This window comes from Malaclemys terrapin, chromosome 1 (assembly GCF_027887155.1).
Source record: "Malaclemys terrapin pileata isolate rMalTer1 chromosome 1, rMalTer1.hap1, whole genome shotgun sequence".
NCBI lineage: Eukaryota > Metazoa > Chordata > Testudines > Emydidae > Malaclemys > Malaclemys terrapin.
This window is the reverse complement of record NC_071505.1, coordinates 242,225,944-242,238,142: the sequence shown is the minus strand read 5'-3', so window position 1 is coordinate 242,238,142 and position 12,199 is coordinate 242,225,944. Positions and strand designations below refer to the sequence as shown.

At 43.7% G+C, this 12,199-nt stretch overlaps 1 protein-coding gene across 2 annotated transcripts in view; it reads right to left on the bottom strand.

Moving 5' to 3' along the window:
• Nucleotides 1-12,199, bottom strand: part of RASA3 (RAS p21 protein activator 3) — a 284,524-nt gene that overhangs the window by 124,674 nt on the left and 147,651 nt on the right. For both annotated transcript variants that reach the window (XM_054010897.1, XM_054010887.1), the window contains exon 3: nt 6,258-6,361. In XM_054010897.1, the coding sequence (XP_053866872.1) occupies nt 6,258-6,361 (104 nt within the window). The remainder of the gene's footprint in view (nt 1-6,257; nt 6,362-12,199) is intronic.

The window sequence follows — 12,199 nt, the reverse complement described above, 5'->3', positions numbered from 1 at the left end:
ATTAATATTACAGTAAATAAAAGCCCCATCAAATACTATTTATTCAAAAGGAACTCTGACAGCATACCACCTAAAAAACCCCACCTCTCAGCATTCTGGGATGTACGCACTTAGCCCTCTCTAAAACCCCAAAACAAAAATATGTCAAATCTCTCCTATTAGACAGGAAATAGACAGTCAAGTTCACAAGCTCTGTAAGCAATAATTGAACTATATTTTAGTGTCCAAAGTTACCTAACAAAAATGTGATTTTCATTGTTGGCCTGATATATACCCATCGGTCTCACTGGATGGAAGAGGACACCCTTTATTTCTCTCTCAATAAGTTTACTACTTATTGGATGTACATGAGTAATTCTACATCAGCTTTGGGAAAAGAAAGGTCTCATGGTTGCAGAATATAACAAACCAGCTCTATAGTGCCCTGTCTTTTTTCTGAAAAGAAAAGGTAAGACAAATTCGTCTATAAAGAAAGAAAATAGCTATTCCATCCGTGATCTCTTTCAGTGGGATGTAATCCTGAAAGCTGGCCTCCAAAAACCTCTTTAAGTAGGATCTTTTACTATAGTTATATGTAGCGCAAAGTGCTCTCTAAATCATCATCATCTATACCTTTCAAATGTCATTTTAAAAGATGGGCCCTTTTGTTGCCTGCTAAAGGACTACCCTTTATAATATTAGCACCCATGGCTTAACTTTGCCTTTAAGGACTCTGGTTGGGAAGCAACTACTCAAATAACTGTAAATATCCACTTCACGATGCGCTCAGCCTCCCTGGCCCTCCTTCCATATCTGACCACAGGCACAGGATGGGTTACTGACATAATTAATTTCTTCTCTACTGTTGAGTTAGTTCTAGAACTTTTATTTTGAACAATACACTAACCAACAAATTTTCATTTTTCCTTCCTATCCCTACCTGGACATTTATACCATCACAGCATGTAATGCATCATGTTTCTGTGCTCTTGCACTCGTCTTCAGAACAGGTATGTTTGCTTGGGGGCAGTGGAGAGAAGTGTGTTTTTACAATGTGATAATTAACACAAATTGCAAAATCCTGGTATAACCAAGGCAAGTAGTAATTGTACCATAGTGTTCACCCTAAACAGAGATAACTACATCTTGCCATATCTAAACCAGGACTTTGCAGTTTTTGTTAGCTGTCAAGTTGTAAGGGGTGGGGCTGGGGATGAGAGTTTGAGGTGTAGGAGGCTGCTCCAGGCTGGGACCAAGGGGTTCAGAGGGCGGGAGGGGAATCAGGGTTGGGGCATGGGGGGGGGGGGTGCGGGTTCAGGGGGGGGCAGAAATGAGGCGTTCAGGGTGTGGGTGGTGGCGCCGGGCTGGGGCAGGAGGGGTGAAGGCTTTGGATGGGGGTGCAGGCTCTGGGTTGGGGATGAGGGGTTTGACGTGCAGGAGGGGTTTGGAGGGTGGGAGAGGGATCAGGGCTGGGGCAGGGGTGCAGGCTCCAGGTGGCGCTTACTTCAAGCAGCTCCCAGAAGCAGCACCATGTCCCCACTCCAGTTCCTACGCGGAGGCGCGGTCTGGCAGCTCCGCATGCTGCCCTGTCCACAGGCACCGCCCCTGCAGCTCCCATTGGCTGCAGTTCCCAAGCAATGGGAGCTGTGGGGGTAGCGCCTGTGGATGGGGGGCAGTGCCTGCGGACGGGGGGCAGCGCGCAGAGCCCCCGGCGCCCCTAAACGTAGGAGTTGGAGGTGTGACATGCCGCTGCTTCCTGGAGCTGCGGCACACATGAGCAGAGTGGTCCCTGACCCCGCTCGGCAGCTGGAGCGTGGGAGTAGGGCAAGCCCCAGACCCCACTCCCCAGCGGGAGCTCGAGGGCCGGATTAAATTGGCTGGTGGCCCAAATGTGGCCCGCGGGCCATAGTTTGCCCACCCCTGATTTAAAGACACAACGGACTCTGGATCAGGCCCTAGAAGAATTAGCATAGTATAAAGTACCCAAGAAGAAACTAAATACAGGTTTAGTCAAAATTTCACACCCACAGAACAGACTTCGAAGCTATAGTTTCCACATCCTTCACCTAAGTATGTTCTTTCATAGTTAGTACTTTCTATTAATACGTGGTAAAAAAAATGCTACATGCTGTACATACAATACGGCTTTGAGCTATAAAGGAGCTGCGGGACACGTGAGCAGAGCAGCCCCCGTCACAATAACTCAGATCCCTGGCTTGTTTGTATGTAAAAATCAGTGGATAAAATTGATTTTTTTTTTAAATTTAAAATATACACACATTTCTTTTTAAAAATAAACCTATTTAAAATGTAATTTTAAATTATAACAACTATGTTAAGGCATAAACTTAATGTAATCTATTAAATAAATATTTAATTTAAACGATTTAAGTGGTATATGTTTTCTGCTAAAGTTGTCAAAGAAGTCAAACCACTGAATGGTAGAAGTCACTAGCTAAGCACCTAGACCAGAGTTTGTTGAAGTGCTAAACCAGCTTTTGACAGCAGTAGCCTCTTCTGCAGGTGTAGCAACAATATTTTCTTCATTTCAGTTTACCCAACTAATTCTGTTCAATGACTAGTTCATTCAAAGTTAAGAAACTGATTGGGAGTTGAAAAAGCAGGGAAGCTTGAATATAAACTAGCTGTGAAAGATAATCCCTACCAGCTCTAAAATCTTGAGGGACCAGAAACCATTAGTTCAGGTCATACTCATTCAACTATCTAAAAAACTTCAGTTAGTTTTAAATGCAAAATGTATTTTTGTAAGCTATTTCTCTTGTGTACCCAGCCTATTTAAGCTAGTTTTATGTAATAATAAAAAAGCTGTTTTGTGTATTTTTATTGCATTTCCATCCAAATAGAGCTCAACACAACTCATGAGTAAATAAGAAATGCATCATTTACCATTTATTAACATATTAAAAAAATGTAAAAATTAAGAATCTGAATAAATGTATGTTAAGTTATGTACATGCTTAAATAAATATATAGAGATATGTATCTGCCTAGCAAAAAATACCAAATTTAGTGAAAAGGCTTATTTAGATACAAGTGAACATATTTTAATAGTTACTAATCAATGAGAATCAACCTTTTCTTTAGGAAAGTACAACTGCAAAACAAGGTTAAAATCAATTTTTTAAATCCATGTTTCCTGCTTGCTGATTTAAATCATGATTAAACGCAGTGATTTAATTTGCTTTGATTTAAATCAATGCACCCTGTGTAAAATATCAAATCATAACTGTGCCGTTTTGAGGTCTTTCTTTTTTTTTTTTAAATAATAAAAGAATTCAGTGACTGCATGCTGAAATAACTACACTGAGAAGAAGTGTGTGGATAGCTAGATAGATTCACTCCATTGAGAACTTCAGATTTACTAAGCTGGAACATTGTTGTTTACAATAAAGATAATGTATGTTTTTGTCAAACTGTTGAAAAAAGAATCAAGACTATTAAAACAAACCATCTAAAAAACTTAAAAATAAAAAGTAACGTTGTAAGGATAATGAAAAATGTCTGTGCTCTTAGAACAGTAGTTTTCAACCGGGGGGCCCACAGTGTCCAAGGGATCTGTGAAAGGTTGTCGTTACAGTGGTTCTCAACCTGTGGTCTGCAGACCCCCGGGGAGTCCAAAGACTATGTCTAAGATTTCCAAAGGGGTCCGCACCTCCATTTGAAATTTTGTAGGGGTCCACAAATAAAAAAAGTTTTGGAAAAAAAAACACCTGTCCTAAACCAAATACATTTTGACATTTATATGACTGATTGAAAGGGTTTTAAATCTCCTCCCCCACTCCTCAACATCATCATGAAGGCTTGAGGAAGCTCGTTATCCTTCTAACATTGTCTAGATGGCAGTTAGCACTCAGCCAGCCAGGCTGTAAACCTACAGCACACTAACCTCCAGGGTTGCCAACTGTCTAATCACACAAACCGAAACACACTTGCTGCCCCGCTCCACTCACTCCATTCTCCCCTCCCTCCATCGCTCGCTCTCCCCCACACCTCACTCACTTTCACCGGGCTGGGCAGGGGGTTCCCTTGCAGGAGCTCTGGGCTGGGGTCAAGGGGTTCGGAGTGTGGGAGGGGGCTCCGTGCTGAGCATGGGACAGGGGATTGGGGTGTAGGAGAGGGTGCGGGGTGCAAGCTCTAGGAGAGAGTTTGGGTGTTGGAAAGAGCTGAGTTCTGGGGGAGAGGGTTGGAGTGTGGAAAAGCGTGCGGGCTCCGGGGGGAGACTCTGAGCTGGGGCAAGGGATTGGGCTGCAGGAGGGGGTGAGGGAAGGAGTTTGGGTGCAGGGGGGTGGGACATGGGAGGGCGTAAGGGGTGTGGGCTCCAGCTGGGCAGCACTTACCTCAGGTAGCTCCTGGTCGGTGGCACAGCGAGGCTAAAGCAGGCTCCTTGCCTGCCCTGGCCCCCCGCCGCTCCCAGAAGTGGCCGGCATATCCCTGCAGGTGGGGGCATGGAGCAGGGGGCTCCATGCACAGCCCCTGCCTGCAGGCACTGCCTCTGCAGCTCCCATTGGCTGCAATTCCCAGCCAATGGGAGCTGTGGAGTCGGTGTTCGGGGTGTGGGCAGAGTGCGGTGACCCTTGCCCACTGGCAGGTGCCACAGGGATGTGCTGGCCGCTTCCGGGAGTGGCGCAGAGCCAGGGCAGGTAGGGAGCCTGCCTTAGCCCCTCTGCACTGCCAGACTTTTAGCGGCCTAAAATCTCTGAGATAGCCTGATACCGAGAGGGTTGGCAACCATACTAACCTCCCAAACACTCACTTGCCATGTGGACCCTGCTGCCGCACAGTAACATAGGACACTTTGACCTATACTTGTTTGAAACAGGAAAAAAATCAAAGAACTCTACGGAACTGTTAGTGAATGGCAGCAGGGGCCATGCAGCCACTTAGTGCATGTCAGACTAAATCAGGTGCAGAATGCTCCAGTTTGCTTTGCACTAAGAGGCCATACAGACAAACCCTGAAGCAGATAAATTAAGTGCTACTGAGTTTACTACACGTCAAGTTTTCAAACATGACCCTACAAGTAGAGTCTTGTCTACTGTACATGGACACTTGAAAAAATCTCATGGGACTTTGCACAAGTAAGGGTTTGCCCTGATGTTCTGGGTGAAATTTCTCCTTCCCTTACCACTCTTATACTATGTGACCCATTAGCTATTGCCTCCTACTCCAAAGGTGGTAGTATTTTAGTGATGCTACATGCAGATACTTTTTAAAGTATTTGGGGATTTTTTTGAGATTAAAGGCCTGTAATGGCAGCATTCACCTTGAGTGCCTCTTTGAGGGTGGGTATGGTACTGTAATCTTTTTCCTCCTCCTGGCACCCCCGGTAGGTTGCTGACCTCACTAGGTGGGCCTTCAGTGGCTCAGTCCTCCAGCCAAATCACACAGTCAAAATGGATGAACCCCTTCCAGGGCAGAGAAAGTCAAACAAACTGTCTGCCCTCACCAGGGTCTTCAGCCCCATCGCTAGGCCCCACCCTTCATTCCGGCTTCTAAAGAAGCATTGTCCCCTTCTTGGGACTTAGGCCACTTTTCTAGTGGCCAGTGGGGGAACCCAGAGAGTCACCCACAACTCCAGGTTCCAACCTAGGGACCTTGCATACTGCTGCATTCCCTGGGCCTCTTCTCTACTGCTCCCTTTACCTTCACCTATTACCTTAGGGTTAAACTTGACAGGTCCTCTCACTCCCAGGTCTAGTAAATCCAGCCAGTTGAGCTCCTTTAGCCAGAGAAGAGCACCCTTTCTTGCCCCTCCAGTCCCAGCCAGGAACTGACCGGCTAAAGCCCTGCAGTTGCTTTTATCTGAGCCTGCTGGGCTCGGATTGGCTGCTTCCACAAGGCCTCTCTAGGCAAGCTGGGAGGACCCATCTCTGCTGCTCCTTCCTGGGGTGGAGTATAGTAAGACTCCAGCAGGGGTCCACAAAAGGCCAGGTACATCCCAAAGTCCTACATAAAATCACATGATTATAAATGATGCTGCTAACTTTAACATAATGCTGTAATACTTACAGTATATTTTGATTAAACGGTAATAATCTGCATTCCCCATCAATTTATTTTTATTTCCTAGACTCCTATATAGCATGTAATATATAGGAGAGAAAAAACACACCACGAAAGAAAAAAAGGTATATCAATCACTATCATTACTGCCCATTCTAAGACCTGAATTCATATAGCTGCTTATAGTTTGATGAACATGGGAAATCCTGAAGGATTACAACTATAATGAAAATAAGCATTTTATAAACACATACCTATGATGGAATCCCTTCGGAAAACATCTCTATCAAAAATGTAAAATGACAGGTGACGAAAACTCCGAGGAATTTCACAGTAAAAGTCTTCTCCATAGAAGGGGCTGGGGAAATAAGAAGAGTTAGTATTGGTATCTCAAAGTAGCAAGTTGTTTTTACTTCATACCCTGAATGTTGACTACACTTGCCTTTGTTAGGCTGCATCTGTGTGTATGCACTAAGCTACATCTCTAGGCACTATACCACTTTGATTTATTTCATTAATATTAAATGCCCTGCTGCGCTTCCGCCTAGAAACAGCCCGGACAGGTCGCCGCTTGTGGGGAGCCACCCGAGATGAGCGACAGATCTGGCACCCTGCACCCTTTCCCGTGCCCCAAGTTCCCCTCCCCTCCTCCACACCCAAACTCCCTCCCTAAGCCCACATGCCACACCCCCTCCCACAACCCAACCCCCTGCCAGCCCCACGCCAACCAGACTATAAACTGGACTTTCAATGAAGATCAGAAATGCCGTTTTATACAGCTTTCTGGTTGGTGAAGTGCCGGATAAAACAGCTTTTACTGTATAAAACAAGAGGCAGATAGAAGGATGAGCAAAGGTAACAGTGAGGAAGTTATAGACCATGTATTCTCCAATGCACGTTAAATCAGCTCTTTGAATTAATTAAAATGAAAACCTCACACCCAACTCCTCCACTTTTTCCAAACAAAAATCTCAAATCCAAAACTGGATAAGACAATTGGTAGTAACTAAGCTTTTGAGGTGGGTTTGTGATGTTTATTATCTGTTAATACTGAATACCCATTTCCTCCTGATTATGATATACAGAAGAATGATCTAGCTAGATCAACAGAAAAACAAATGATTTTTCCTACAGTTAGGCCAAATTCAACAATGGATAAAAATATCATTTTTAACATAAAAATCTGTTTAGAGACTTAAGTAGCTTCCCTTGAATCCTACTAGTTTAAACAGAGAAACACCTCAGACTTAACAGCAACCCTTTCAGTTTTTTTCTATCCAATTATGTGGTTAAGGAATTGTGTATAAGAACTACAAGCATCTATCAACATTATTTGTGCAGTGACAGGTCTATCGTACTAACACAGATTTTTCACCCCGAGACACTTAAACTCCATCCGCCCAGTCAAATCTACCGAAGCATGAGTCATACTGACAGATGCAGCAAGCACTGCAGATGTAGACTTAAAAATAAATCACTAATTCTAATTAATAGGCTGAAAGCCAGTAGTTTTTTTTGTTTAAACAGACCTCCCTATTGTCCTGGCTGCGCACAAGACTGGGAGACAGATTCATTAAAGCTACAGTATTAAAAAAACAAAAAAAAACAAAAAAAAAAACCTTCAACAGTATTCTGTTAAAAGATTTAATACTCATCTGAGTTATTAATAGTTCCTTACATTAACTTTCCATTTTTCTTGCATTTTATCAGCATATGTCATTCCCTTGGCTCTGTCAGGACACACATACATTGCTCCTATTATACACAGCAAAAGCATTTTAGGTCACTGCACACCTCTTTTGTTCACACTGCCTCCCAGAATGAAATAAATTCTTAATGGATTTCTGTACTCTCTTAATAGAGTTTTGGAGCTAGCCAGCAAGTCTCATTCATTATATAGCAAAAAGTGGGACTAAATGTCATTTTTAGTGAGAACGTGACACGATGTATTAATGGTTAAAGTCATGCAATATTATTCAGAATTCAGAAAAAAACAATTTTTAAAAATCCATTTATAATAATATATGCTGCAATGTTGAGAAATATGTCCAGGATTAACAAATGAAGCCCATAGTACAGACTAGTAGAGCACTACTATAATTAAACATAGATCCCAAAAGAAGATTCCAGAAAACAAAAAATTACAGTACATCATTTTGGTCCCTCTTCTGCCCAGTCTCCTCTGGATGTCAGCATCTGCTCCCATTTATTGTGTCTCAGCCCCTGAGTATTTCAGAATTGTACTTGCATACACAGCATCTAACTTCTTTGAGGCTTTGCAAAAGGTGTTGCATACACAATTCTTGGTGTCTCCATTCTTCAGTTGGACAATATTTACTTGGTAACACCTTAGTTTAAGCAACTTTATAGATGTTAAATATTTACTTTACTCACAGATCGGGTACCTTCTGACAAAGTTTAGAACATGTACTTGCTGCATTGGCACTTTTCCTTGTTAGCTATGACAGCGTGCCTCTTGTCACTTTTGCCTGTTTTCCTTCTATGAAGAAACCTTATCTGATCTTCAGGACTGTGATATTGTTTTTACAGATACAAAAGCTTTAAATTTTGCACTAGCACAAACTTTTCTACCAAACTGAACATTATGAACAGCTCTCCTAGCATAATGGTTCATAAGGGGGACCATAAGGCCCTAAACCTGCAAAAGCTTATGCAGTGACAGGACTACTCATGTGCACAAAGTTAAGCACGTATGACCGTTGGCATGATCAATGCCTAAGCATTAAAGTAGGGTTACCATACGTCCGGTTTTTCCCGGACACGTCCGGCTTTTCAGCAATCAAACCCCAGTCCGGGGGGAATTGCCAAAAAGCTGAACATGTCCAGGAAAAATACCGGCCGGGCACTTCCTCTCCCGTGGCTGCTCTGCTCCTCCCCGGACTCAGACTTCGGCTCTGTTTAAAAGCCAAGCTGCCCGAGCCAACGCTACCGGCTTTGGGCAGCCCCCGTGCCTCCGGACCCTGCGCCGCCGGAGCAGAGCAGCTGGAGCCGGGGAGGAGAAGTGCCCAGCCGGCGGCTGGGGTCCAGAGGCACGGGGGCTGCCCGAAGCCGGTAGCGCTGGCTCAGGCAGTTTGCTCTTAAACAGAGCCGAAGCCTGAGTCTAGGGAGGAGCAGAGCAGCTGGAGCCGGGGAGGAGAAGTGCCCGGCCCGGGGCGCAGGGTCCGGAGGCATAGGGGCTGCCCGAAGTCCGAGTGCTACCGGCTTCATGGTTTGCCAGGCAGTCTCCAGACCCTGCGCCCCCGGCTGGGCGCTTCCCCTCCCGGGCTCCAGCTGTGCTGGGGAAGCGCCGGCCGGGGGCGCAGGGTCTGGAGGCTGCCCGGCAAACCGTAGAGCCGGTAGCGCTCGGGCAGCCCTTTTCGCGTGGCTGGGAGGGAGGAGGGGGAGTTAGGGCGGGGACTTTGGGGAAGGGGCGGGGAAAGGGTGGAGTTGGGGCGGGGCCGGGGGTGGGAAAGGGGCGGGGCTAGGGCCTGTGGAGTGTCCTCTTTTTTTAATTTTTTAAATATGGTAACCCTAATTAAAATATCTAAGTTTCTCTGTAGAAATTCAGCTTGCTTTTTCTAGATGTGCTAGTGAATCTATCCATAAAGTCTGTCCTTTCCTTCCCATCAAATACCGATACATAATGAGCTCCACCACAAAAAAGACGCTGAAGAGATGATGCTTAGTAAACTGTTAATTATATACCCATTTCTCCATTATGATTCCTAGATTACTATGCCACCTGAAAGTCTGAGAGGTACAAATATACCTAACAGTCTTTTCCCATATTTATTGCACAGTCCTTAAACTCAGATTAGCATTTGATACTAGTAAAAATGTATTCAGGGACAGTAATTAGCCCCCCAAAACAGACCTCCAAATGGAACAGTAAAACCACCATCATTTGAAGCAGTCAAGAACAGAAAACAGAGGAAACAACATATGGAAGTGCACTGAACATTTCTGGAGAGTGGCCAGAGAAAGAAGTCTTTAAAAGCCTGTTTACAATACACGATATTGGAAAAGAGCATAATGAAAGGGAGAAACGCAAAGAAAATGCAGTTAGCTACATGGACACGAGACTTACTTGCATGAGTAGTCCCATTGAACTCATTCGTGTGCCTCACAGTAAGTGTTATTCTCACTAGTGCTTGCAGAATAGGGCCCTTGTTTTACATTTTCGAAAACTCTGTTCAGTGCTTTCCTGGTTGTGGATTTTGCAGACCGGGTTTTACAATATCCTACTCCAACGCATTCAGGTAGTGTCTTTTTCCTATATTGTACTTTTAATTTATAAAAGAAAGCACATTTCTTACACGCGACACGTATTTCCCAATTGATAATTAAGCAGCAAAACTTTAACTGCAAGAAAATGCACATTAAATCTAATCTGATTTCCCCCCTTCCTCTTGAGTGGTAGGGTGGCTTTGCAAAAACAATATCTTCTTTCTGAAAGAATCAAAAGAAACTACACAACTGCTGTGAGCTTCCACTTAAATTGCAAGCTTATCCTTAACATCTCTTCAAACAGTGCCCACTTTGTCTCAAGCCTGGACCTGAGGAGCAAGAGGTCACAGCAGTCAAACCCCATGATTTATTTCTCAAGCCAAATTGTCTTGAGCATCAGCCTCAGGGCTCCAGAAACCTCGTTCCAAAAAACAAAAATTGCCTCCCCAAAACAAAAAGGCAATCCACCCTGTTTGCTGCACTAAATGCTTTTATTTGACATAGGAAATTAATAAAAGTCAGCAGCATCAAGTTACATAGCCCACAAGAGACTGACAAAGACTTCAAGAACAAATACCAGAATTAGCCCAGCTGAAGAGTCAGAGATCTGTCAGAATTTAAATGAGTTCAACTTGAACTTTCAATTTTAAAAAAAATTCCCTGGTAGACTAGACCTACTCTCTCATTAGAAGATTTAATTTGGTGAAGAAAATGGGGTAGAGGTGTAGTTTTTGAACATCAGAATAAGCATCAATAATTGCAAAAGGAAGTGTTTAAAGTATCAAAATAGCTTCTGATTCTTTTAAGTCTTTCAATGACTGCCAAGGGGATGGAGCTGTCGGAAACAGATTTGCAGTGACAGAAGCCATGGTATGCTCTCCTTTTTACCTAGCAGTCAGTATGAAATTAGTCTTCTTTAAAGTAGGTTTGAAAATGTTTAAGTTTCAGAAATCCTTTGACACAGGATATTGATTTTAAATTCCTTTATATTTTTATTAATTTAACCTGCCTTGGGTTTTATTATACTTTGATAGACTGGTGTTCTATACATAGAATAACAGAGCTTTTGAATCACTAGCCTCACAACTGCCACATCCAGCTGTTGACGGTAACTACTCCATAACTAAGGGTGAAGCGAATATCTCATAAGCAGATTCATTTTGAATACACCTCAAGTTATCGTCCCTCCACCCCCATCTGATCTTCCTGACGTTTCACATGCCAATCTCAACTGTTGGAGAAACATGGCAGAGCAGGAATCTTCAATGCATGATCTGGGCATGGAATGGGAGTCTGGGGAGGAGGAAGGGTGATTTTGAGGCAGGCAGGAGACTGGGGCAGTGGATGAAAGCGGGGAAATGACAGGAGACTGGAGGGCATAGAGAAAGACAAGGAAAGGCAGAGGCTGTTAAACACTTAACTTTAAAAATGGGTAACATATTGTAGCTTTTAAATTCCTAAATTTTAATCATGAGAAAAGCTTCCCCTTTCCACCATCTTTTACTCCATATTCCACCCAGGTTTCATCATCTTCCCTTTCCCTCCCTCCCACAGACTTGCTAAAGCCCACGGGAGCGAAGCCCTTTGCTAGGCCTCATCGGGGCACAGCAAGGCTCCTTTTCTGCAGGTCTTTTATGCCAACCTGATTCAGCAAGGTACTTATGCACGTGCTTAAGCACTTTCCTCAGTTGGAGTCTTAAACCTCTTTTCTCCAATGAGCAACAGCAAAGTCATAAATAAAAACTGCATATAAAAAAAAGTGCAGCGCGGTTTTCCTTAAAAATGTATAGTTAACACTGGAGAAATATTATTTTCCTCAAAAAACACCTGTTTTAGTGCCCAAATGTGAATTAGTCTGGAACTAGTAAAGGAACCCTTCCCATCCTCTTCCAAATACTACTTCACTCACTCACATCCAACTCATTTTACAGACAGGTTTCCGATTCAAGATCCTATTTCTGATTATCAC